General features: G+C 42.4%; 1 protein-coding gene across 2 annotated transcripts in view; it reads left to right on the top strand.

The window, feature by feature from the left end:
• Positions 1–622: 622 nt before the first annotated feature.
• Positions 623–27,202, top strand: part of fntb (farnesyltransferase, CAAX box, beta) — a 76,894-nt gene continuing 50,314 nt past the window's right edge. For both annotated transcript variants that reach the window (XM_048537119.2, XM_048537118.2), the window contains exons 1-2: positions 623–902; positions 20,465–20,529. In XM_048537119.2, the coding sequence (XP_048393076.1) occupies positions 804–902; positions 20,465–20,529 (164 nt within the window). In that variant the 5' untranslated portion in view covers positions 623–803. The remainder of the gene's footprint in view (positions 903–20,464; positions 20,530–27,202) is intronic.

Raw genomic sequence — 27,202 nt, 5'->3', positions numbered from 1 at the left:
ATGCTAACTCTGATTTCTCTCCACAGGTGCTTCCAGACCTGCGAAGCCTTTGTAGCAATTTCTATTTTTGTTTCTGATTTCCAGCGTCTGCAGTTCTTTTGGTTTTAGTTTTGTTTTGGTTATCTTTCTATTCTCGAGACACAAAATAACACGTAGTCTTTTACGGGGAAAAGAGGGTAGTTACTTATGTTTCAGAAAGATTTCCACCAGGGGCACAATTGTGTTTGAGTAAGGAAGAAATAGTAATCCAAAATCAGAGAGGGGAGGGCAGATGAATGTCTGAAGAGGATTGACTTAACAACTGTACTCTTATGAGGAAGGAGGACACGTTAAATTAACACGCACATGGAGTATAAGCCATTCAAATACTGCTGAATATAATCCTTCAGACCAATTGACTGTCAAATCTCAGGTCATAAATTCCACGGTAGTTGTTTGTCGGATATTTTGTGTTATTATTAATCAGAAGCAAGATTTTCTTTGAACCTCACTCGAGGGCGAAGGGGATGATCTGCACACACAAACCTAGCTAGAAGCAGTGACAGTATCAGCAGCCAGCGGGGCTGACAGATGTCGAAATGCCCACAGGAGGCGCACAACGCGCTTGCGTATTTGTCGGGAGGTTTGTCCCTGCCGCGGGCCTGTCGGAGCTGCTCGCTCACTCGCAGTGATGCTGAGGAAAGGCTGAACGGCCGCCGCTTTGGCGGCCGCACGGCGGAAGGAAGGCACCGTTTAAAATAAAGCGCACGCACCAGGAAGGGAACTGATTCACTCGGCTGGGCTTCATTCGAGCCTCCTTAACCATGGCCGAGATCCCGAAGACGTTACGGTGCTTTCGGGAGGAGCACTCTGGGGAGAAGCTGAAGGACGACGATGTATTGACAGTAACTTCGGTGGAGCAGGTGAGCGAGAACGGGCGGTTGGTGCGGCGTGGTGAGGGCAGGAAGGCCGGTTTCCGACCCGGTTGCATTCTGGGCGTTGTAGTCGCGGCGCCCCGCACCTGAAGCCCGCTGACTGGGGGAAAGAACTACAATTCCCGTAATCCGTATCTCCGACTCGTCCTACATTCCCCCCCCCCCCCCCGAACCACCACTAACTAGTGAAGTGCAGCAGTTCATTTTTGTCCGTCTCTGTATACAACCTAATTATTTCTAGTTTAGTGTTGCGATACTGTTTGGACGAGTTCTCCACTCCGTGCATGTTTTTTTTTTGTCCCGTTGCCTGCTGGAATCTATTTAATTCAACATCAGTAACATGGGCTCTCTCTGGTTTCTATAACAACTTGAATTTGTTAGAGCGTTTTGCACGTGGGTAAAATGATGCTCTGTATTTGGTATGAGGGGGAGAACCGATAAAGTCATTCTCTGTGCGAGATTATTTTTCTTTAAAAGGGTGGTGGTGGTGATGATGGTGGAGGAGTGTCACGTCAGGATTGTAAGTGGAGTCGTTGAAAAATGGAGTGGCAGCTCGACTCAGAAATTTGAGGGGAAGGGTGTGGACGCGAGAAACAAAGGTGGAGCAGAAGGAGTCCGGAAGGGAATTGTGCGTTAGCTCTAGTTTATGGACCTTGGCTTAAAAAAAGGCTCGTTATTGAGAAATCTTTTCGCCCCACTCAACAATTGTTATTGTTTGTTTAGATTTTTCAATGTTGGAAGTGTAGGATATTAATCTAGAACTACTGGACAGTCCAATAAATCCAGTGCACTTCTATTTAACCACAAGTGCTAGGACTTCGTGGTCTACGTTGTCATCATTTGATCTACCGCTTGTTCTAACCTTCAGACCCTTTGTCATAAGCACAGGCTGTGGTGTTCTGTCACTTTTTTTTTAAACTTGTTTGAAGTGTCTGTCCAAAGATGCATAGGTTAGGTGGATTAGCCATGGGAAATTCTCTGTGGAAGGGATAGGATAAGGGGTAGGCATTTGAGAGCCCATGTGACTTGATGGGCTGAACGGCCTGTTTCCACACTAAGAATTCTATCACTCTTCTTCAGAACTCCAGGGTCACCAGACCCGAAATGTTAACTCCAATTTTTCTTCAGACGCTGCCAGATCTGCTGAGCTTTTCGAGAAACCTCTGTTTTTATTCCTGATTTAGAGCATCTGCAGTTCTTTTGGTTTTTGTTTAGTATTTAAAAGTAGATATTTAGGAAGATATTGTTTTTTTTGTGAATTTACTTCTGGTTCATCAGGAGAATGAAGGGATGTGTTGAGCATTGTAGATTGCGGCATCTAAATTGGCCTTTTAATCTTTTTGAAAATTAAGCCTCCTAAATGTGTATAGTTGCCAGTAAATCCTGTAGGGAATTCAGGAGAAACTTTACCTGATAACACACAATGAAAAATCAAGTCTAGGTAAGCACTTGAGCGTGAAAGGAATAGGAGAAGGTGCTGATCAGGTTGGGTGAAGAGGAACCCTGTTTTTGGTGTCCAATTGGAAAATTATTTACCCATTAGCTGTCTGGTAGAAGCCAAGGTGAGGTCTTTACTTAATTGTGGAATAAAATATTTGTGCATTGACTATACTTGACCTTCCAGCAGAGGCTTTGTCCCAAGGCTGCTGGATTAGCTAGATTTACAGCCTCTACTAATGATAATGAAACGGTAAGCATTCACTATCATCACTTCCCTGAAACTGGCAATAACTTTTGAAGTTGTCCCATGTGAAGTTAAAAACAGAAAGGCAGAAATTGATGTTGATGATTCTTTATTTCTCCATAGGATGCACTGCTGAAGTTGTTTGACTGAACTGGTGGAAACTTCTGTATTGCACTGTTGAATAGTTATGCCCTGTTCATGTAATGTGACTGGGCTTTCACTTCATAATTATTTCTGAAGATTATTTATTGGACCTCATTTATTTCACAATCATTTTTAAACATTGTTTTATGATGTTTCCTGTGCCCAAGTATAAGTCCCAGTCTTTTGGTGTTTTATATAATTTCTAAAACATTGAATAACACATATCATAACTTCGGCATAGCTAGGTACTTCACTGTTATTGTCCACTAACCCTGCTGGATGACATTATTGCTGGAAACCCCCTTGACTTGAAACTAAGTCGGGAAGATGAAACCCAAGATAGTGAGATTGCTAAACCCTTGCAGGTGACTTTCTTTGAGGTCCGTGAGGAGCTCCTTCTGTTGCCACTCCATGCTAAGTATGATTCCAGGTTTTAGATATGGAGGAATTTTGAATAAAATTAAATCAAATAAAAACAAAATTGACAAGAAATGGTCATTTGCATTCAGGTTTTGTTATATAATTATCCAAAATGCTTCATAATTTAAGTTGCCATGTTCTTCCATTATCTTCTAACTGAGTGCCAACAGTTCATTAGGCTCATGATTGCACAATGCTTATTGTGCATTAATTTTTAATAAACTTGGCATTGCTTTGAGAGCATCGTTGATGTTACCATATTTTTTCATTACTTAGATCAAAATCCGAACTGTAATTTTGACAGACACACTTCATTCATTAGTACTCAATGACAGATGTTCAGTCGTGCAAATATCTTGGAAAATGAATGACGTATATGTAATTATTCTTTCATAAGATCAACTGGTGTAATTTACTTGGAAAGAATTAAGCGTGAACAGTGAAGTACAGTTGGGCTTTCAGATATGAGTTTAAATGGCAAAAAGTTTGCAATTAGTTTATACATTTGCACATTGTGCCAAAATGGTACCTTAAAAAGGTACAAAAGGAGTGGTTTACTTGCAACTGGAAAGTTTTGAGCAATAGGGTTGCTTAGTTGTGAAATTACTTTGGCACTTGGCATACACCTGGAGTCAGTCCATGGCTATTGAAGCTATTGAGGAAATACTGAAGTCCAGTGGATCATAAATATTATGAAGATTAAAGCCATTGTTTTCTCTCCCTAGTCATGGGATCCAACCCTACCCCTAGCAACTGTAAATTCTTGCAACTTTGATAACAAGGTGGTGGCGCTGGATGAACACATCAGGCCAAGTAGCATCATAGGAGCAGGAAGGCTGACATTGAAGGGTCTAGGCCCAAAACGTCAGCCTTTCTGCTCCAATGATGCTGCTTGGCTTGCTGTGTTCATCAAGCTCTACGCCTTGTTATCTTGGACTCTCCAGCATCTGCAGTTCCTATTATCTCTTGCAACCTTGATGTCAGATTAACCCAGAAACAGGTTTCTGACTGTATATCTGTGAAAAAGCTAAAATTACCTCATTCACTGTCTTAACATTGCTTTTGACTGTGCCCTCGCCTTATCAAGTCAGCTGCTGAAAGCCTCATTCTCTTATCCCCAGGCTTGAAATATTTGAATGCACGCCTGGCTGACCTCTTAACCTTCATTACCTGAATAATTCTAAGGTCTTCCAAAACATGACTGCCTGTGTATGAAGTTTCACCACATCCCATTCACCCATCAAAGCCCATTCACCAAACACCTGCTGACTTGTGGTGACTGCTGGCTAAGCATCTTTGATTTTTAAGGCTGTTCTTTTCATTTGCAGATCTCTCCATTGCCTCTCTATCCCACCTGTGCAACCTCCTCCAGCCCCACTATCCGTTGCCCAATTCAGGCCTCTTGTGCATTTGTAATTTTATATCTTGAAATGTTGGCAGCCATGTGCTGGATCCCTTTCTATATCTCTCACTTCCTGTAAACCCCATTTTGAAAATTAACTGTCTGTTTCAATGTTTCCTTACATGACTATGTCAAATTTTGTTTGATAGAACGCCTGTGACATGATTGGGATGTTAAAAATGCTGGATAAATACAAGTTGTTGTATTATGTGACATATAGTCATGAAATGATAACATTGGTCTCAATGTAAGAAAAATTTACTTCGTTAGTAGAAGATGACAAATAGAGGGGAAGCTCAGAATTGATATCAAAATTGAGGGAGACAAAAACACTCATGAACAAGTAAGTAAATAGGCATGACCTTCTACATCGTTTGTTACTCAACAGCACGGTTGAGGAAGATTGCTGAGTGAGCTGCTTTTTTAGCCAAGATGGTCCTGGATTTGCATTTACACATTAGCCTCCTTGTTGCTAGGCTAGGGGTGGTGGGTGGTGGGTGGTGGGGGGTGGGTGGGTGGGGGGGGGGGGAAGTACACGTAAAAGGTAAGAGTGTCGATCTCGACTCTTGTGTGACCAATAATAGGGTCACTTGTGCTATCAATTCGTTAAATGCTGCATGACACATATTGGAGAGGGAAGCAGTAATTGTGTTTCTCTTCCAGATGTTTTCTGACAGGCTAATTCTTTTATTCGATTGCCAGCTTCCGCAACATTTTTATTTTTGTTCTGAAGTTATCTCTGGCTGCTTTTAGAAAATAAACTGTGTATTGGCTTCAAAATAACTGAGATGCGACAGTTTAGCAAATTCTCCTGCTTTCAGGGACTTCTGAGGGGATAGTATTCTTGGTCAATAAAGATCCAGAATTTACTTGCATATTGACAAGTTGAAAAAAAATTGTTTGCAATATTGTTGATTTGGATTGTATTTGTTTGCGAGAGATAGTAGGAACTGCAGATGCTGAAGAATCTGAGATAACATGGTGTAGAGCTGGATGAACACAGCAGGCCAAGCAGCATCATCGGAGCAGGAAGGCTGACATTTCGGGCCTAGACCCTTCTTCAGAAATGGGGTCTGGAAGGGGGTTCTGAAATAAATAGGGAAAGGGGGGAGGCGGATCGAAGATGGAAGAGGAGAAGATAGGTGGGGAGGAGACACAGGTCAAAGAGGCAGTGATGGAGCCAGTGTAGGTCAGGAGTTGGGGAGGTGATCCGTCAGTCCAGGGAAGACGGACAGGTCAAGGGGTGGGATGAGGTTAGTAGATAGGAGATGGGGGTGGGAGGAGGGGATAGAACATAGAACATTACAGCACGGTACAGGCCCTTCAGCCGTCGATGCTGCGCTGACCTGTGAAACCAATCTGAAGCCCATTTAACCTACACCGTTCGATTATCATCCACTTGTTTATCTGATGACCATTTAAAAGCCCTTAAAGTTGGCCAGTCTACTACTGTTGCAGGCAGGGCATTCCACGCCCTTACTACTGAGTAAAGAACTTACCTCTGATATCTGTCCTCTATCTATCACTCCTCAGTTTAAAGCTATGCCCCCTCATGCTAGCCATCACCATCCGAGGAAAAAGGCTCTCCCTGTCCACCCTATCTAATCCTCTGATCATCTTGTATGTCTCCATTAAGTCGCCTCTTAACTTTCTTCTCTCTAGCAAAACAGCCTCAAGTCCCTCAGCCTTTCCTCATAAGACATTTCCTACTTACCAGGCAACATCCTGGTATATGTCCTCTGCACCCTTTCCAATGCTTCCACATCCTTCCTATAATGCGGCAACCAGAATTGTACGCAATACTCCAAGTGTGGCTGCACCAGAGATTTATGCAGCTGCAACATGCCTTCATGGCTCCAAACTCAATCCCTCTACTAGGTCGGAGGAAGGACAGGTTAGGGAGGCGGGAACAAGCTGGACTGCTTTTGGGATGCGGTAGGGGGAGGGGAGATTTTGAAGGTTGTGAAGTCCACATTAATACCATTGGGCTGCAGGGTTTTTTTAGATTTGATTAGATTCCCTACAGTGTGGAAGCAGGCCCTTTGGCCCAACAAATCCACATCGCCCCTTGAAGCATCCCACCCACACCCATCCCCGTTTAACCCACACACCCCTGAACACTGCGGGCAATTTAGCATGGCCGAACCACCTAGCCTGCACATCTTTGGACTGTGGGAGGAAACGGGAGCACCTGGAGGAAACTCATGCAGACACGGAGAATGTGCACACTCCACACAGGTAGCCGTCCGAGGCTGGAATTGAACCCGGATCCCTGGCGCTGTGAGGCTGCAGTGCTAACCACTGAGCCACCGTACCGCCCCAAGTGGAATATGAGTTGCTATTTCTGCAGCCTTCAGGTGGCATCGTTGTGGCACTGCAGGAGGCCCAGGATGGACATCTTGTCTAAGGAATGGGAGGGGGGAGTTGAAATGGTTCGCGACTGGGAGGTGCAGTTGTTTAGTGCGACCTGAGCATAAGTGTTCTGCAAAGCAGTCCCCAAGCCTCTGTTTTGGTTTCCCCAATGTAGAGGAGGCCACAATGGGAACAGCAGATGCAGTATATCACATTAGCAGATGTGCAGGTAAACATCTTGATGTGGTAAGTCTCTTCTTGAGTCCTTGGATGGGGGAGGGGACGTAGGGGCAGGTGTAGCACTTCCTGTGATTGCAGGGACAAGTGCTGGATGTATTGGGGCTGCAGAGTAGTGTGGAGTGGACAAGTTACGGAGAGAGTGGTCCCTCTGGAAAGCAGACAAGCGTGGGGAGGAAAAAATGTCTTTGGTGGGGTTGGATTGCAGATGGCGTAAGTGTCAGAGGATGTGTTGGATCCTGAGATTGGTAGGATTGTATGTGAGGTTGTTTTGGTTGTTATTGCAGTTAGGGGGTGTGAGGGATGAGTTGTGGGAGACACGGTCAAGGGCATTCTCGACCACCGAAGGGGGCAAAGTTGCAGTCCCGACAAACGAGGACATCTGAGATATCCGGGAGTGGAATGCCTCATCCTGGGAGCAGATGCGGCAGAGGCGAAGGTATTAGGAATAGGGGATGGCATTTGTTTTCCTTTTTCTTTTCTTTTTTCTTTGTTTTATTTTTGCTGGAAGCTGGGTGGTGGAGGTGTATTCTAGGTAGCTGCGGGAGTCAGTGGGCTTGAAACAGATATCGGTTTCCAGGTGGTTGCCAGAGATGGAATCAGAGGTCCAGGAAGGAGAGAGGTATCAGACATGGTCCAGGTGAACTTAAAGTTGGGGTGGAAGGTGTTAGTGAAGTGGATGAACTGTTCGAGCTCCTTGTGGGAGCATGAGGCGGTGCCGATACAGTCATCAATGTAACGGAGGAAGAGGTGGGAGATAGGGTCAGTGTAGCTTTGGAAGAGGAATTGTTCCACGTATCCTACAAAGAAGCAGACATAGCGATGCCCATGCGGGTACCCATGGCCACTCCCTTTGTCTGTAGGAAGTGGGAGGAGTTGAAAGAGAAGTTGTTGAGGGTGAGGACGAGTTCGACTGAGCGGATGAGGGTGTCATTGGAGGGGGACTAGTAGGGCCTGAATGACAGGAAGAAGCGGACAGCCTTAGGCCATTTTGTATGGGGAATGCAGGTGTATAGGGACTGGATGTCCATGGTAAAGATGAGGTGTTGGGGACCGGGGAATTGGAGGTTCTGGAGGGCGTGGGTGGCGTCATGGACGTAGGTAGGGAGATCCTGGACCAAAGGGGAGAAAATGAAGTCGAGATAGGTGGAGATGAGTTCGGTGGGGCAGGAGGAGGCAGAGACAGTGGGTCGACTAGGGCAGTCAGGTTTGTGGATTTTGGGAAGGAGATAGAAGTGGACGGTGCGGGGTTGGGGAATGATGAGGTTAGAGGCTGAGAGTGGGAGGTCACCTGAGGTGACGAGGTTGATAGTGAAGGGGATTGTCAGAAATTACAGCAGAATATTCGATAGACTGGAGAGTTGGGCAGATAAATGGCAGATGGAGTTCAATCCGAGCAAATGCGAGGTGATGCATTTTGGAAGATCAAATTCAAGGGTGAACTATACAGTAAATGGAAAAGTCCTAGGAAAAATTGATGAACAGAGATCTGGGTGTTCAGGTCCATTGTTCCCTGAAGGTGACAACGCAGGTCAGTAGGGTGGTCAAGAAGGCATACGGCATACTTTCCTTCATTGGGCGGGGTATTGAGTACAAGAGTTGGCAGGTCATGTTGCAGTTGTATAGGACTTTGGTTCAGCCACATTTGGAGTACTGTGTGCAGTTCTGGTCGCCACATTACCAAAAGGATGTGGATGCTTTCGAGAGGGTGCAGAGGAGGTTCACCAGGATGTTGCCTGGTATGGAGGGTGCTAGCTATGAAGAGAGGTTGAGTAGATTAGGATTATTTTCATTAGAAAGATGGAGATTGAGGGGGGACCTGATTGAGGTCTACAAAATCATGAGGGGTATAGACAGGGTGGATAAGCAAAAAGCTTTTTCTCAGAGTGGGGGACTCAATTACGAGGGGTCATGAGTTCAAAGTGAGAGGAGGAAAGTTTAGGGGAGGTATGCGTGGAAAGTTCTTTATGCAGAGGGTGGTGGGTGCCTGGAACGCGTTGCCAGCGGAGGTGGTAGACGCAGACACGTTAGCGTCTTTGAAGATATATTTGGACGGGTACGTGGATGGGCAGGGAGCAAATGGACACAGACTGTTAGAAAATAGATGACAGGTTAGACAGAGGATCTTGATCGGTGCAGGCTTGGAGGGCCGAAGGGCCTGTTCCTGTGCTGTAGGTTTCTTTGTTTCTTTCTTTGATGGTTTGGTGGTTGGGGGTGGGGTCATGATCAAGGGGACAGTAGGAGGTGGTGTCGGAGAGTTGGTGCCTGGCCTTGGTATTGTTTACTGCGATGTAATGGATCTGTTTCCCATTAGACTCAATTATTTCCATATTTTTACCTGGAAAATACATTTGTCTTGGTGTAGGCACTGGGATATTTCAGCAAGGAGGCAAAGCTCTGTTGTGGTTGTTTTGGAAAAACTGCAGGCAAATTGACTCGCTTTGTTTGGTTGCCTTCTCTCTAAATATCGAAAAACTTGTAACAGCTTATCAACTCCTCAACATCAAGAAATAGGAATGCTTTTATCAGTTTCTCCCATGTTTCTCATGTGTTTTTGTGGAAGGGACAATAAATACATTGGCAACTTATTGAAATGACACTCTTATTTTTGAGGTGCATCAGATATGTGGCAGTACTAGTGAAAAACAGGAAGATGGCAAGAAAAGGATCTTTCTCGGTAGAGGACAAAAATCATAGATTCCCTGAAGTACAGAAAGAGGCCATTTGGGCCATTGAGTCTGCTCCTGACCTTCCAAACAACATTTCACCCACCCCCGCCCCACAACATTCTTAACCCTGCATGGGGCTTTTGCCATGGCTAACCTGTCCAACCTGTGCACCGAGGAGCAATTCAGCATGCCCATTCTACCTAACCTTCACATATTTATGGGAGGAAACCCACACAGGCACAGGGCGAATGTGCAAACTCCACAGAGACACACACCATTACCTGAGTCATTGGCGCTGTGAGGCAACAGTGCTAACCACTGAGCCACCATGCCTCCCTGTTGTTGACAAAGGAAGTACTGTTGTTAGAACATTATGGTCATGAATGCAAAAAAGAAACAAGAGTCCGATCAGATTTCAGAATTTTGAATTGGAGTCAAAATGCAAAACAAGTTCAGTACAATAATGAACTGTGCCCTCCGCACTATCTGATTAATATGCTTTGTAAATATAGCAATTTTACATTATTTACAGATTTTTGTTTGCACTGAGGCACACTATGAGCCCCATCTTCTGTTTGAATTTTATTCTAGTGACTCCAGACATCTCATGGTAAAACTTAGTGGAATGTGTAATATCTGACCTATACATTCTATGGCCTGATGCTTTCTGGTGTTGAGATGTTGATATCCCCAGTTATTTATTACCTGAATTCTTAAATAGTTTTGTGATCTAGTTGTCATGAATGTTACCAAAACAACTCTATTGTTTGAAAACAGTTGATTCCTGATTTTTGTAACATTTTGTTTGTTGTGTAGGGCAAATATTCATCTTCATTTCAGTATTTGATTCATTGGTCAAGATTAAAAAATATAAGCGCACAAACTAGCCAGACAAGTGAGCTCCTTAACAGCTGGAAACTTTTTTTAATTTCAAGGAGAAAGCTTTAGAAGGAGCAAAAAAAGGTGAAAAAAATGAAGTTTAATGGTACATTATTGAAAGTGAACACGATCAGGTAGTTGACAGATTAGATCTCGCACAGATATTTATACTGAACAATAATAGACATAACACACGATTTCTGTTGAGACTAGAGTCCATGTGAGTTTTTAAAAATTCATCTTTAGCATTAACCTAGCACAGCAAAGAATGTGACAACGGCACCCACGTTACTGATTGTCTTTTCTACATATCTGTCCATGGCCAACATTTATATGAAATTGACTGGCATTCAGGAGATTGAAATGAAGTAAGATAAATAATGTTTCCACTGCATGCACCATAGTGTAGTTACGTGAGCCTTTAAACTATTAATTTGCTTTTGGCAAAAATTTATGAAACTTGTGAATCTTAAGCTTTCTGAAAATGTTGATCTTAATGCTAAAATAGCAGATGCCCAAATCCTTGGAGATTTTAAAGCTGTAACTGTCACTATAGTGACATGCTTCTCAATGAAGATGAGCAGAAATTGTCATTTTCCTGATTACTGTGCCAACCATCTCCAATCTTCAGCATCCAGTTTGGAATAACAAACTAGACAGATGTATGATATCTCCACAGAGGCTGGTATCCTGTCACCAAGCCACCCTTTATTTACACGTGAACAGTCTTTGACTTTAGTAGTACCTCTTCAGAATCTGTTCTGAGTGGCAGTATCTCAGACAGTCCCCTTTTTTATCTGTCATAACAGCCGCAATCAAGGAACTTGTATTCTGTGAGCTTCAGTCGACTGATGTTGCAATCAGTATATCGCTCTCCCTCTGAGTATGAGGGCATAGGCCAGCTCTTTCTCTTCAAAAAAGCCTCCTGGGGTGTTTTCTTAGCACCGGATCAGGTTCCTTTGACTCCGTGCCTGATATGGATGGCATGTAAAGCACAAATGCTCACCTCTTGGACCAGGAACTACCCTGTAGAATATCACTTCTTCTGGTGGCAAAGGTGTTGATGCAACTGCATCCATCATATCAGTTTCTGATTCTTTGGCTTTGTCAAGGCTTGATAGAGCAGGTTAACTCGCGGATTCCAACAACCTTTCTGACTGTTCCGAGGGGTAGGGCTTGTTTTGTTCCTGCACCATTTGCAAATTCACAGCTTTCATTTGGTCCATGTACTTGTTCAGGACCATCGCACTGTCCCAAACTTTGTGTCTGTGGTCTTCACTTCACTTCATGTTGATCATGCCTCTTACCCATATGGGGCCATTTCTTTGGTTCTTAGACCAACTTTAACCCCTGTATCTTGGTCAGGGGAGTCCTGTGTCCAACATTGGCATTCCTGATGTCGTTTCACCCTTCCCCAGTTTGGGTACGATCAGATTTAACTATCCCTGTAGTTGCACGTGGGGTGGTCCTGTAATCGAAGAACCAAGACAGCTTGGTATCCACGAGGCTGTAGGCTGTTTCTTCAAACTTGCCTTCAAAGTTTGGTCTGCTGTTTGTGCCACGCTGTTGAATAATGGATGATATGGGACTACTCTTGTGTTGAATCCAATTCAACTTTAGGAAATACCCAAATTTTCTGCTGGTTAAAGTATAGCTCATTAACTGTGACCAACACTTCCTTGATTGTATAGAAAATCTGCATGCAGATTTCAGCCGTCTGCTGAAAAATTCAATAGGCTGATGATACCTCAAATGGCAGTCTCCTATATTGGAACAAGACCTTATGGGTATTCATAGAGAAGTACAGCATGGAAACAGACCCTTCAGTCCAACTCGTCCATGCTGACCAGATATCCTAAATAAATCTAATCCCATTTGCCAGCATTTGGCCCATGTCCTTCCCAACCCTTTCTAGCCATATACCCAACCAGATGCCTTTTAAATCTTGTAATTGTAACAGTCTCCACCACTTCCTCTGGCAACTCATTCTGTACCTGCATCCCTGTCTGTGAAAAAAAGGCCCTTTAGGTCCCTTTTAAATCAGTCCCTCCCTCACCTTGAACCTTCCAGTTTTGGACTTCCACCCCAGTGAAAAGATCTTGTCTATTTATTGCTGTCCACGCCCCTCATGATTCCATAAACCCTTTATAAGGTCATGGCTCAGCCTCTGATGCTCCAGGGGAAAATAACCCCAGCCTACTCAGCCTGTCCCGAGAGTTCAAACCTTCCAACCCGAGCAACAATCATGTGAGTCTTTTCTGAATCCTTTCAGGTTTCACAGTATCCTTCCTATAGCGGGGAGACCAGAACTGGCCTAAGTCTTGAGCAGCTGCAACATGACCTCCAACTCCGACTCTCAGTGCACTGACCAATAAAGGCAAGTAGGCCAAACAACGATTTCACTATCTTACCTACCTGGGACTCCACTTTCAAGGAACTATGAACCTGCATTCCAAGGTCTCTTTGTTCAGCAACACTCCCCAGGATCTTACATTAAGTGTATAATAGACAATAGGTGCTGGAGTAGGCCATTCGGCCCTTCGAGCCAGCGCCACCATTCATTATGATCATGGCTGATCATCCACAATCAGTATCCTGTTCCTGCCTTATCCCCATAACCCTTGATTCCACTATCTTTAAGAGCTTTGTCTATCTCTTTCTTGAAAGCATCCAGAGAGTTGGCCTCCACTGCCTTCTGGGGCAGAGCATTCCATATGTCCACCACTCTCTGGGTGAAGTTTTTCCTCAACTCTGTTCTAAATGGCCTACCCCTTATTTTTAAACTGTGTCCTCTGGTCCTGGACTCACCCATCAGCAGAAACATGCTTCCTGCCTCCAGAGTGTCCAATCCCTTAATAGTCTTATACGTCTCAATCAGATCCCCTCTCATCCTTCTAAACTCAAGAGTATACAAGCCCAGTCGCTCCAATCTTTCAACACATGATAGTCCTGCCATTCCGGGAATTGACCTTGTGAACCTACGCTGCATTCCCTCAATAGCAAGAATGTCCTTCCTCAAATTGGGAGACCAAAACTGCACACACTACTCCAGGTGCGGTCTCACCAGGGCCCTGTACAGCTGCAGAAGGACCTCTTTGCTCCTATACTCAGTTCCTCTTGTGATGAAGGCCAGCATGCTATTAGCTTTCTTCACTACCTGCTGTACCTGCATGCTTGCTTTCATTGACTGATGTACAAGAACACCTAGATCTTGTTGTGCTTCCCCTTTACCTAACTTGACTCCATTGAGATAGTAATCTGCCTTCCTGTTCTTGCCACCAAAATGTATAACCACACATTTATCCATAAGTCCTGCCCTGATTTGCTTTTCCAAAATGGAAGCATTATCAACTGACAAATACAGTGTGGAACTTCAGAAAGACTTAAGGTAGCAAAAGAACTTTGCTTTTATACCAAATGATGGAACACAATTGAATAGTTCTCATACCTGCTCCTCAGTCAGTGAGGTTATGTTGAATAGAGCACACAGTCGTCTCCTCGCCTGCTGTCCCTAACAACTGGAGCAGTAAAATAAATATGGAATAAAGACAGGCATTTCTGGAGAAACTCGACATGTCTGGCAACATCTGTAGAGACTGAAACAGTTGCGAGTTTATAGACTCTTCACACATTAAAAAGGTCCATGTACCAATGTAGCTTAGTGCTTCTAAAAGTACGTGGCTATGAGATTTTCATGTATGCACTTCTCACTCATATGCCATAGCTCAAACGTCATGGTACCTGTGAAAACAAAGTGTGAAGCTGGATGAACACAGCAGGCCAAGCAGCATCTCAGGAGCACAAAAGCTGACGTTTCGGGCATAGACCCTTCAGGCCCGAAATGTCAGCTTTTGTGCTCCTGAGATGCTGCTTGGCCTGCTGTGTTCATCCAGCGACATACTTTTGTTATCTTGGATTCTCCAGCATCTGCAGTTCCCATTATCTCATGGTATCTGTGAATGCCTTCCTGGGCCATTCCACATCCTCAGCGTCAGCTTCGTCCTCAGTGGAGACCACCTGCCTTTCCATCAGAACCTGTCACATGACATTCTCTCTCCATCAGCCTCCGTTGTGGAGGCTGCAGAAAGCAGTTTTAAATTGCAAAATAGCCTGAAGTGTCCATTGAAAAGATGCCTGATCGGTTGTAGCATACTTCTGGAAATCCTCGTCTAAACACGTTTGCTAGTAAGCATGGCTCACAAAGCTTTGTGAAGGACAACCCCCATCCCTAGCCCCACTTCCATGCCCCTCCAAATCAGCTTTGCATATAAAACCACCTAGCACTGGAGTGGGTACTTGGATCACTGTGAAAAATGCATTTAAAATCCTGTCCCCCGCCTCTCCCAAAGGTGAACTGACCATTTGGGCTTCAAAATTAGTAATGACCAGTGCAGCCCATTCCATAAAGTTAGACTGGTTTGATAATTCCTTTACTTTCCAGCCTCCTAATTTCTGCCTCCTGTCTTGCCCAAAAGGTAAATAGCATTGGGCAGGCCTTCCAGAATCATGGATATCCTCCCTGGGCAATGTGCAAGGTGGCCTTAGCTCCTCTGATAGTCCTTAGACTTCTCTGGAAGAGTTTGGTTATTTAATTAGGATTTCACTCAAGCAGCCATTTTCTAATTGAAAAATGTTCAGCCAGTCGAGGTGAATCTCTTGCAACTGATTTTGCTCCATCAAGCTTAGGCCTGAGCCTTTTACTACAATCACTGGTGACTCAACTAGCTGCTTTTCATAAGGGATCAGAGCTGAAGTTGGGCACTTAGTCTGTACAAGTTCCCTGGTATAGGTTCTCAGTCTAGCCAAAGTCTTTGCACAAACTTGAGGGCTGCGGTCCGGAACAAATTTTGTTTAAACACTGGTTCTACAGTTATTCGTTTCAACCTCCAGTAGAACTGGATGACCATTTAACCAGATGTTTACTTTGGTTCTGATTTGAATGTTGTGAGTAATTTAACCATTCCAAACCAGATATAGGTAGACTTGCTAGGGTACGAATGCTCCTGGATACCAGCCTATGAGGTACCCTACTCAATTTAGGTCCAGTAGAACTCTTTAGCTGTCTCGAGTCCGCACAACTGTAGTTGCTGCTGGTGTGGTAGCCTTCACTCAAGTGATTTTCCCCAAGCTCAGTTGGATTAGCAAAGATGCCAGCTTCCATCAGAATATCCTAGGACTTGTACGCTGTACTTAGCACATTTTTATAATGATAAAGCCAGTCATGTTTGAAGTCCACTTGGTCTTCAGATAGTAAGTGTTTTTGCATAGTTACATCATTAATCACAGATACCAAATGGTCTCTAAGCATCGTAAGGGCATAAATCAAAATCACAACCTTCTGCCAGTCATCTTAATCTGGTCAAAGAGCTCTATGGATTCTCCTACCAAGTCAAATTGGTAGAATCTCCAATTTAGAGGAAACTTGGGACTGTAATATTCCTTAAATATGTCCATCCATTTTTGAGAGGTTTTAGTATTTGGTGCCTCAGGGAAAGTTAGACTTCTAAAAACAGATTGGCTCCATGGGCTGCCAGGCGAATTACTCATTGCTGTCCTTCTGCCACCTGTCATTTGCTCAGAAAAAAAAGCATATTTGTTTCTACATAGTGGGCCTAGCCCTTGATGACAGGGGCAATGAGTGAAACTTTCTAAGCAAAGGCATGATGTCAGAAATGCTTAATTCAATTCAAAGATGACTGTTGCAAGTGAGTTTCTTCAGGAACTTGCTTTACTCGTTGCCACTGAAATAACTCCTCAGATGCTGGTATCCCATCATCAAGTAACACTTATTTATACATGAACATTTCTTCACTGAAGAGGCAATACGAAAAACTGGCAGTATCCCTGGCACTCCCCAAATCTATGTCAGCCAGGGCTCCCTGATTGGAGCTATTAATCTAGTCCAATCAAGGAACTCCTATTCTGAGGTCCAGCTGGCTAACCTCATTACATTCACCACAATTTGCATGTAAGCAGACTTGCATTTACAAAGATGCACTCAGTCAAACACATGAACACACAAGTACTTAGTCAATCAGACATATGTACACACCCTCCATGTACACCTACAATAACTTGTACTGTTGTATAGAGGTATTTGTTCTCTCATACACATCAAGCAGACACGTACACAGATGCATGTGTATATACGAACACAAACAAGCAGCACATGCACGTAAATATGAACAAACATGCTAATACTGACAAAGATAAGCTGTCACTACTGAGTTGACTTGACCTATCTGCAGGTCTCGACACAATTGATCAAACTATCCTCCATCAATACCTGTTCACTGTGAGACCATTTGGCTGGGCTGTTGCTCCATTCCATGGTGACCTAGGGCCATCTGTGAATGAACAATATTACATATGCTTCTGCAAACGACTTCTGTGGTGATCAATGTTCCTACTGAAAATACTAATATTTATGACATTTCAATAATGTAAACAACAAATGCTGGAAATCTGAAATAAAAATAGAAATTGCTGGAAACTAGGGTCTGGCTGCATTCGGGAGAGAAAAGAGTTCAGGTTTTGAAGGATCGCTGGATTCATCATGTGACAGATGCTGCCAGATCTGAGTTTCTCCAGCGATTTCTGCTTGTGTTTCTATCACATTTTGTGAGCTATAAAGCCTCCATAATTGAAGTGAGATACTTCCAGGAGAGTGAAGTTGCAATACTCAAGCTAATTACAACCAGAGACGAGCAATAGCAGATTTTCACTTATCATGCATTTGTTGGTATTTGTGCAGTGGACCTATTCATAGCGACCAATCCCAGTTGAACTAGTGTAACTTCTAAGGCAGCAATTATTTTAAATATACTGCAATGCATAATGATCTTATTTTAAAAGTCTGGTTGAGCCATAAATACCATCTGCACTTACTGCCCCATTCTCCTTTTGCTGCACCGAAAACTTCAGAATAAATGTTGTGGTATTAGACCTGCGTGCGTGATGCTCCACCTAGTGGTGATGTTGCCCACAAACGCACCCGTCTTTATCTACTTGTAAGCGGAGAACCCTCCTGCATTAGCGTCTTTTCCTGCTTCTGCACCAATTCACTTGGCATCATAGTGTCCATTTCAGAACTGTACTTGGATTGCTTCTATTTCTGATCTGCGTGCAGCCCCTCATCGTCCAAACATTATCTGAACAGAAGTTACCAGTTTCTACATATATATTGTTAACACCTCCGTGGACTCGTCCATCTTTCTGTATTCACCCAGTACTGGATGTGCAGACTTCTACCACCCCCCCCCCCCCGCCCAATTAAATCTTGAAGACTCAGCTAATAATTTTATTCGATATCCCAATCTCCTGTGGTCTTGCTATTGACACCATCCATTAACCTGATGCTAAACCAGACTCTTGTGATTAAAACACAACCCCCAGTTGTGTTTTAACCTGACATGAGCTTTTAACTACATATGTACCCCTATTTCCACCTCTAAAGCACTGTCTGATTCACACTTGCCCACCCTTTTGGCAAAATCTATATAGTTACCTCTTACTTTGAGATCTAACCATTCTCTCTCTCTCTTGGACAGCCTTCCACATATTGCCCTCCTTAAATTTGAGCTCATCCAAACTTTAGGTTGCCTGTATTCTAACTCAAAGCAAGTTTCATTCACTATTCAGCCCATTGTTTGACTTAAATTGGATATTCGTTCAGTAATATCTTGGTTTTTTAAAAAAATTTTCATCCTTGTTTTGAAATCACTCCACGACCTCACTCATCCTGACTTCTGTCACTAACCCTATGAGATGTTTGCATGCTTTTAATTTTGGTTTCTCAAAGAGCTATGTTTTTAAGTGCGTCTGCATAAGAAGTTGTGTTTTCCATTGAATTCACTCCCTGAATCTCACTACTACCCTCTATCTTCTTTTCCTCCTTTTTGTGGAGTCACATCTAATGTCTGACACTACGTTTTGCCTTTGCAACCACAAGCTGGTTGGGAGATGACAAGGTGTGGAGCTGGATGAACACAGCAGGCTGAGCACCATCTTAGGATCAGGAAAGCTAACATTTTGGGCCGACACCCTTCATCAGAAATGGGGGAGGGGAAGAGAGTTCTGAAATAAATAGGGAGGGAAGGGGAGGTGGATCTAAGATGGATAAAGGAGAAAATAGGTGGAGAGGAGACAGACAAGTTAAAGAGGTGAGGATGGAGCCAGTAGAGGTGAGTGTAGACAGCAAGGTGGGGAGGAGATAGGTCAGTCCAGGGAGGACGGACAGGTCAAGGGGGTGGAATGACGTTAGTAGGTAGGAAATGGGGGTGCGGCTTGAGGTGGGAGGAGGGTATAGGTGAGAGGAAGAACAGGTTAGGGAGGCGGGGACGAGCTGGGCTGGTTTTGGGATGCAGCAGGGGCAGGGGAGATTTTGAAGCTTGTGAAATCCACATTGATACCATTGGGCTGCAGGGTGCCCAAGTGAAATATGAGTTGCTGTTCCTGCAACCTCCGGGTGGCATTGTTGTGACACTGCAGGAGGCCCAGGATGGACATGTTGTCTGAGGAATGGGAGGGGTAGTTGAAATGGTTCGCAACTGGGAGGTGCAGTTGTTTATTGTGAACTGAGCATAGGTGTTCTGCAAAGTGGTCCCCAAGCCTCTGCCTGGTTTCTCTGATGGAGAGGAGGCCGCAATGGGAGCAGCGGATGCAGTATACCACATTAGCAGATGTGCAGGTGAACATCTGCTTGATGTGGAAAGTCTTTTTGGGTGAGGGAGGAGATGTGGGGACAGTTTGCTATACTGTTTTTCCCCCACAACCACCATCCCTTGCTCTTGTACTCTATGCCTTTATTGAATAAGCCCTGGATCCTTATTGACAATTTTCTCAATCTACCCTGCTAACTTCCTTGCTTTGTGTTTGTAAACCCTCGGGACTATCTGCTCCTGTACCCTTTTAGAATTGTATTTTTATTTTTTAATTGATTCTCCTCATTCTTCCTACCGTTATGTATCATTCACACTTCACACAATTTCATTTGCTACGTGTCTTTGAATTCTCCAGTCCATATTTATATCCATGCCAAGACCATAGCATTTTCAGATATGGTGTGCCTGACTGCCTGCATCTTAATCATTGGCATTCAATATTTGGTGTGTACCATGACCCTTTGTTTTTGTTTTTGGAGATATTTCAGTTTGTACACTAGTTCTCCCTAAAATATTTGTAGATCTTTTTGCCAGAGGAGACAAATGACTAATTGTCTTGAAGGGACTTGAGCCTATGGCCTGTCTCATTAATAATTGGTATGTGTAAAATGCTGCCTTTGGAAAATTGTTTTCTGAAAAAGTTATGGTGTTTATTGTTGCCTGAACCAGTGGTGGCACTTCTAGTGTACTGGATCATGTGTGATAGCTAATCCTTTAGAAATTTGTGAAGGTTTTGTTGATCTTTAATGGACTAGTTTTGCTTAGCCAAAACCCTGTTCTGAAATTTATTTTTAAATGCCATGTATCTTGGGAGGAGACTTTTTAATGCACTTTGCTGCTTTGAGAAAAGCAATGCCATTTGTTTTGCTCACGAGCAATCCATATGTTCGTAACAACAGAATCTTTAAGTGGGATTCAAAAGTGTGAATTGTTTGTTTCCAGAGCAAACTTTCCTCTCTTCTCATCCTGTTGCTCTGAAAAGAGCTGGTGAGATAGAGGGACATTGATATTTAGTTTTTAAAAATTATTCTACTTTCTATGAATTCAGTGTTAATCTTAATAAAATGCGAAAATGTACCTTTTCTGTTTCCATGTAACAGAAGACAGTAGAACTGAATGTGGAAGAGGCATATGAAGCATTCAGAATTGATCGGAGCATGCTGCAGTAAGTACATGAATCAAAACCACAACACTTCTGTGATTGCCTCACAATTATATTGAACAATCTGTATATGCTAGTTGGATTGAACTGTGAAGCAAAACTATTGCCACTACAATTCATCAGAATACCTTTCCGAGAACCTTATGTCAAATGTCTGCTTCGATTTTTGCTTACCTTATGCAGAATGAAACCTCTCACTTTGTGTGTGTCACTGAGCTCAAATGGTATAACACTAAATACTTGTCAGCAGCATTTTTTTGGCTTCAAGTTTGCTTTGGATGGCTCCTGTGTATGCCGTGTCAAAATACCTGTTAGTAGTTCTCGTGCATTAATTCTCCCCCAGGTGCAAACTTTGCAGTACATTGAAAATACTACTGTATCAAACATTTCTCAAATAATATATCAAGGTCATTGCAATTTCTGTTGGCCTGGATGTAGAAGTTCCAAGAAAGTTGTTTTGAAAATTAAATTTAATTGTGTTTAAGGTTGTCAAATATTCACGTGAGAACTCTGCTATGTCTTTTAACTAGATCTGTGCCAAAACTATTTAAAACTCTGCTTTAAAATCGTTTAGCTTCATTGCTGGAGGGTAAGCCATCGCAAATGGTTCTTAATAAGACTGATTTGCCAAATTCCCTCAACTTAGTTTCCATGAGCTAATACTGTGTATGTAATATTTTTGAAAGCATTCTTTCACAATCGATGCTTTTGTGACTATGTGCACCAACATGGATTAAAAATTACATTCAGTGCAGCTGATCAGTGAGAATTGAGAATGTAAACCTAAGCTTCTGTGCTATTTCTTCTGTAGGTAATGCGCTGGCATTTAAGCTCATGTTTGTTGTCATTCTCTGCTCTGTCTCTGGTAGATACGTGCTGTTTTGAAGCTCAGGGCTTGGAATAACACGTGCTACTCCAATTGTAGTCAAAAGACTTGCCGTTTATAGAATAGTGCTTCACTGTTAAGTCAGTTTATCCCCATGTTTTATTTGCAGTATTAGTTGATCTCCATGATGGCATTTAAAACTGACAAGTCTGTAATCTTACGCAGCCCCTTTTGAATTGTTTTTCTGATGATTACAAATCCTTCCCCTCTTTGTTCTAATATCCAGTACTTGCATTTGAGAGGGTCCAATTTGTATTATGCTGTAGCTTGAACTCAGTGCTAACAGTAGTGTTCAATTTGCCACGGCTTCATGCCATGGATTCTCAACAAACTTGCCAATGGTTTCTGCAATACCTTCATTCAGAATGTTAGTATAGCTGGTTAAAAACAACAATCCTATTGTCTATCCCAATAGGACTCTGCTGTTAAAAATTCTCCATGCAGAACCATTACCAATAACAACTGTCCTGTGCCTACAGGAGCATACCCAATTACTTCTTGACCTCAGGATCTTGTTTCCGATTCATTAGACTGTCAGCTTAAAAGTTATCCCATTGTGCCATAGTGTCAGAACCTTCTCAAAAAAAAAACTGAGTTGATTGAAAAAACTTGACCTTTATTTGCTAGAAACCATGTTGTGAGTCTCTAATAGCTCCTTCTTGTCCAGATAGACACAAGGTACTTTACATGCTCCCCCTGAGCAGCATGCCTTTTATCAAACATTACAGTGTGGGAACACAGTTGGCTGTCCTCAACGTGCACAACCAACTTTCTTTCTTTTTCTTTTAAAAGTTTTTTTTGGGCTTGGCTCTTCTGCACAAAAATATAAATAAAGCAAATTGCATAAAACTTGGAATGAAAAGAGATTTCTTTTTTTTAAACCTTACTCCAGTTGTTACATGAGGTCACCTTCTCAACCTTGCCGTGGTGTGGTGACCCTCCAATTAAACCACCAGCCATCTCTCTATTATTAGAGAAGCACTGTGGTCCTCTAGGACTACAGGGATTTTTACTGCTACCTACCATCCCAAGCTGTACTTGGAGAGAATAATGCAGGAAGCACAAATTACAGAAAAGTATGCACTTAAAACAAATTGGAAGATTTAAATTTTACTGTTATTTTAGAACTTAATTTTTGCAGCATTTGAAATGTGCAGTAAATTAGCATGGTACTGTCTTATAATATCTCGAGTGTTATTTCATCCTCGGAATGATAATACAATATTTTTATTATGCTATCCTCAGCTCTGCTTGCATAAATGATTGATAGGCAAGTTAGATTTATTGCCACGTGCATGTAAAAATACAGTGAAAAGTATTTTCTTGCATGTTATACACAGTATCGCCACACTGCAGCGCCACCTTGAAATGTGGAATAAAATGCAAGATTTTATTGCAGTCTTTCTCTCTACCTGTCTGTGTTCTGCTGCTCCAGTGACTGCTTGACATTCGCCACGTCTCTGAAATGGATTCAGAAGTCTGTGTAATGGGCTGTGGAGTCTTGGTTACAGCCTCTGCCTCTGCCACTCAGCGACCGCCATGTCTGAGCTTGAGCCTAGTGCTTGAGGATGAGCAGATTCTATACCTCCCTGTTTCCCATCCAGTGGTCTCCCAGATCATGCCACTGGTCTGCCTTCTGTCCCTTCCGCCAATGCTAGCTTGGGCATAAGCTGCGTACCTGGTGCCTTGGCCCAGCCCAACAGTCTGGGCTGGGGGTGAAAGGGGTATGGTGGTCAGCTCAGGATCTGCTCCTTGCTTGCTGGGAGACCCTGGGCTGCCCATTTTGCCTAGATTTGCCCTTCAAATAATTCATGGCTAATCTTCTCCCTCAACATTAGTTTCCTTCACTAACTCAGATTCCTCCGGTAATTTTAATATCTAGAAAATTACCAAGAAACTCAGTAACGGAGGACTGTAAAGCCCTCTTGGGGAGACAAGATGTGGAGGTGCCAGTGTTGGACTGGGGTGGACAAGGTCAGAAATCACATGACCTATAGTGTAACCCAGTGTTGTGATTTATGACCTCTTGGGGAAGGAAGTCTAAAGTTTCACCATTGTCAATATGAAAATATTCCTTCTCATCTCTGACCTAAATGGCCTACTAATTCTAAGGCTGTGTCCCTTGTGCCAGTCTTCTCTAGATATCCTATCCTGCGTTTAGCTGGTGGGCGGGTCTTCCTGTTCAGGATCCATAATTCCAGTAGAATTCTCAAGATTAATTGTGGAGATACTAAAGCGACAGGTAAGCTCTTAATTCCCTGCTTATTTCATATGCTGCAAAAATTAAGTTCTAAATGACGGTAAAACACTGGCTGCTGGCAAGCTTTAAAATCTTCCAATCAGCTGGTACAAAATTTGTAAATTCTGCCAAGATTCTAAATTAAAATGTGTTACCTTTCTTAGCTGGAGAGTGAAATTTTCAAAGTTGCTGCAGAGTATCTACAAACTCATTGAGTTATTGAAACAATGCAGGGCATATCATAAAGCAACAAATGGGAGAGTATAGAAATGACTATTAGAGTGTAGGTCCTTAATTTATAGTTCATTGCTATCTATAACAATCTGGTAGAGTTGATCTTGCAATACTCTTATGTTTGCTGGCATCTTTAATGTTGCTGTAGTGTTAGGATAATCCTTGTATGCGAAGTAAATGTCTTCAACTTACCATACTGTAAGCATGTAGTCTTGTTGACATGAGCTTTAAGTTCTGCATTAGTGAAGATTGGAAAGCATCTGGTTTACAATTCTTGGTTCCACGTGGCGTGTCACACTGGGAAATGGGATTGTGACTAAGTCAATTCAGAATGTTTCTCAGTAGGTGGAGGTAAAGAGGCAATTTACAGACTTTTTGTTTTATTCTTCATTTTAAAGCTTTGCTTTTTCTCAGAATTATTTAGTTTAATTTTAAATGAATCTGCAACTGGTGTAAATTTTGTTTTTCTTGTCATTTTGTCTTTTCACTGGCTGGCCAGGATTTTATTGTCTTTTTGAGAGGGTGGTGGTGAGCTGCCGCCTTGAATTGTTGCAATCCACCTGCTATTGGTAGACACCCCACACCCCCACCCCACTTCCCCCGTGCCCCTGAGGGAATTCTTTACGTAGAGCAAACATTTTAGTTCTTAGGTTGAAATCTTTATTTTGTCCTTAATTCCTCCCACATTTAGTGTAAAGATTTTATTCCTCATGACTTTTATATGTAAAATTGGGATTTTCTGTTATTGGTTGGCAACATGCAAAGTGTAACTTCTTTTCTCTTTTGACAGAAATGTAGAGGTGCTTGATAAATTGCTGATTGTGTTCACCTGAGACTGAGAACCTCTCAGGATTGATTTCCCAGATTCTGTTGAGTTATGCTTCCCGATGTCAGCTGGCAGCAGAGCCTTTTGTAACCCTGAGGTTTGGAAAAGGAAACAGTGTTCTCCAGCACCATTATATTTAAAAATTTCATGTGTATAGCGTTCAGCTGAGGGCAGTGTCAGGCTGAGTAGTAATGCTGTTTGTAGTTTATTAATCTGCCAACATGGTATGATGAAGTCCACTGAATTATAGCCACTAGTGAAGGAGATTACAGAATGGTGACTCAAGACTGCAAGGTGAAGATTACCTAAGGGTGGAAGAGGAAAGAGAAATTTTATTAATTGCATGAAAAGTTAGGTGGTTAAGTCCTCTCTGAGTCTCATCTGAGGTCTGAATTATCCAACTTGAGAAGCTGTACCTTGCCAGGTTTCAGCACTAATGTTGTCTGATGAAAGTGTTCAGCATTTTCTTTTAGACCAGATGTATTTTTATCCCTGCATTTTATGAGTTAAGTAATAAAGAAGTGTTAAATTATGGTTGTAAAGAAATTGTAATGAATTCACCAGGGGGTACAATTAATGATTGATGCCGTGCCATAAGTAAGCTGTTAATGATTCACTTACCTATGTTGTCCAAGAGTAGAAGCAAAGCCATAAAATAGAAGAGGCTACCACTGTAATCAGAAATCCTGACAGTTCTGACCTTTCAGTTTCTATTAAAACTGCAGAGTTGCTGCAGATTGAACCATAAGTGACATTAACCTAATACTGGGCAATTACGTCACAGGCCACTATGACTCATGCAATGAACTAGGCTTGGTGTTCTCAGTTCCTGAGAGTCACGTTTGTGTTTCACTTTTCTCCTTCGTTGTCTTGTGTTTCTTGTCTAAGTGCTTAGTTTTAACTAGACAACTAATATTACCTCTAATTACTGATCAAGTGCTAAGAATTGTTTGAGTTTCAACTCATGGTTTAAAATTTGAAGAACTTATGCAATAATGCACCACACCACAAGAACCTGGAAGCTCCTCAAATGCAATTTCTGGTCCCTAGTTTTCCTGCTGTATGTTGTGCCAATAAATGTCAACATTCTGCCTCAGTGTAGATGACAACTGATTCTTCTAGAATCCTCTGTCCAATAGCATCTGGTGCTGCCATCTCCACCTCAGGCAAGGCAAAGAAACAGATACTGAATTGATCCATGACAGAATAAGATCAGACCCCTTGCAGTTGGCATCAATCTGATTCCCACCAGCCAAATGAATGTCAGATAGAGATGAACTATGCTTGGCTGCACCTGACTTGCATTCCCATAAGGGAACCTACCCAAAACTCAGCGTTCAGGTTGATTTAAAGGTAAAGCTTCGTTTCCCTAATAATGATGTGCATCTAATCTTGGTTTAAATTTGGGGGCAGTGTTGGGGAGGGAAGCTGTAATCCTGAAATGCTGAGAACTGAAGAGGTTTTGTCTCTGTGTTTCATAATTTATTAATCCAAGGGTATTATTTTGGAAGCTTCGTTCTGTTGAAAAATCTGTTGATTTACATTCAAGTGATACCTGAATAAATTGTATTCATGAACCTCATTCCTTTCATTTAGTCTGTTAAGGTTCAGTGCTCGGGGACTTCGAAGTAACATTCGATGACTGCTGAAGACTGACTCTCTACTGTCCCAACTTGGAAATTTTATTGCTCCCATGTAATGAAATCCTGTCAAAGAATGTTAAGACTGAATGTTATAGGAGTTAATCCCTCACATAACTGAATATTTTAATAACTTATTTCGTGGATTTATATTTCTAGTTTCTGGATTTCTTGGCTTATCAGATTGTAGAATTCAAGTGCATGTTATGTGATCTGTTAACTAGATGCACAGTTATGCTTTTATAAACAAGTTTCTTTAGGTAAGTTGAAAATGAAACAGTTTGCGAAAAATCTTCCAAATTGTTTCTGAGAATGACAACAGCCTTGATTGAAAGAGCAGTGAACCTCATTCCACGTTAACAGTAGCATCCCTTGAAGCAGAAGCTTAGCACTTCATGTGAGGGGCCCGCGATGATAATCCTTCCCAAATTGCATTTTACTTCAGGGTGAATCTACCGATATTAATTTCATAGAGCTAGTGATAACCTTAAAAATCTGTTTGTCCACATTAACCTTTTCAGATCAATCTAAAGCATGTTAGTTTTTTCAAGAATTTCTTCAGAATCAGAATATCTCCTACTTGGTGTAATTTTTGAGTAGCCTTCCTACAATAGAACTCCCAATACAGAACTTCTGCCATAGATTTGGTTGTTGATTTTAAAAGTGTACTACCTGCCATAACTGGCACAGTGTGAGAGGTGAAATGAAATTATTTGCACAAACCCAATTTTTGTGTATGTTGATTTGTGTATTTTTCAAGCTCTCCTTATTCAGATGATAAATGGTTTGAGCTTTCATCATACATTTTGACTTGCTCTCAAAACATTTTTGTTTTGATTTTTTTAAAAACT

This window comes from Stegostoma tigrinum, chromosome 10, assembly GCF_030684315.1.
Source record: "Stegostoma tigrinum isolate sSteTig4 chromosome 10, sSteTig4.hap1, whole genome shotgun sequence".
In the NCBI taxonomy this organism is placed as follows: domain Eukaryota; kingdom Metazoa; phylum Chordata; class Chondrichthyes; order Orectolobiformes; family Stegostomatidae; genus Stegostoma; species Stegostoma tigrinum.
Note: the sequence above shows the minus strand (reverse complement) of the source record. Positions and strands in the feature narration are given on the sequence as shown.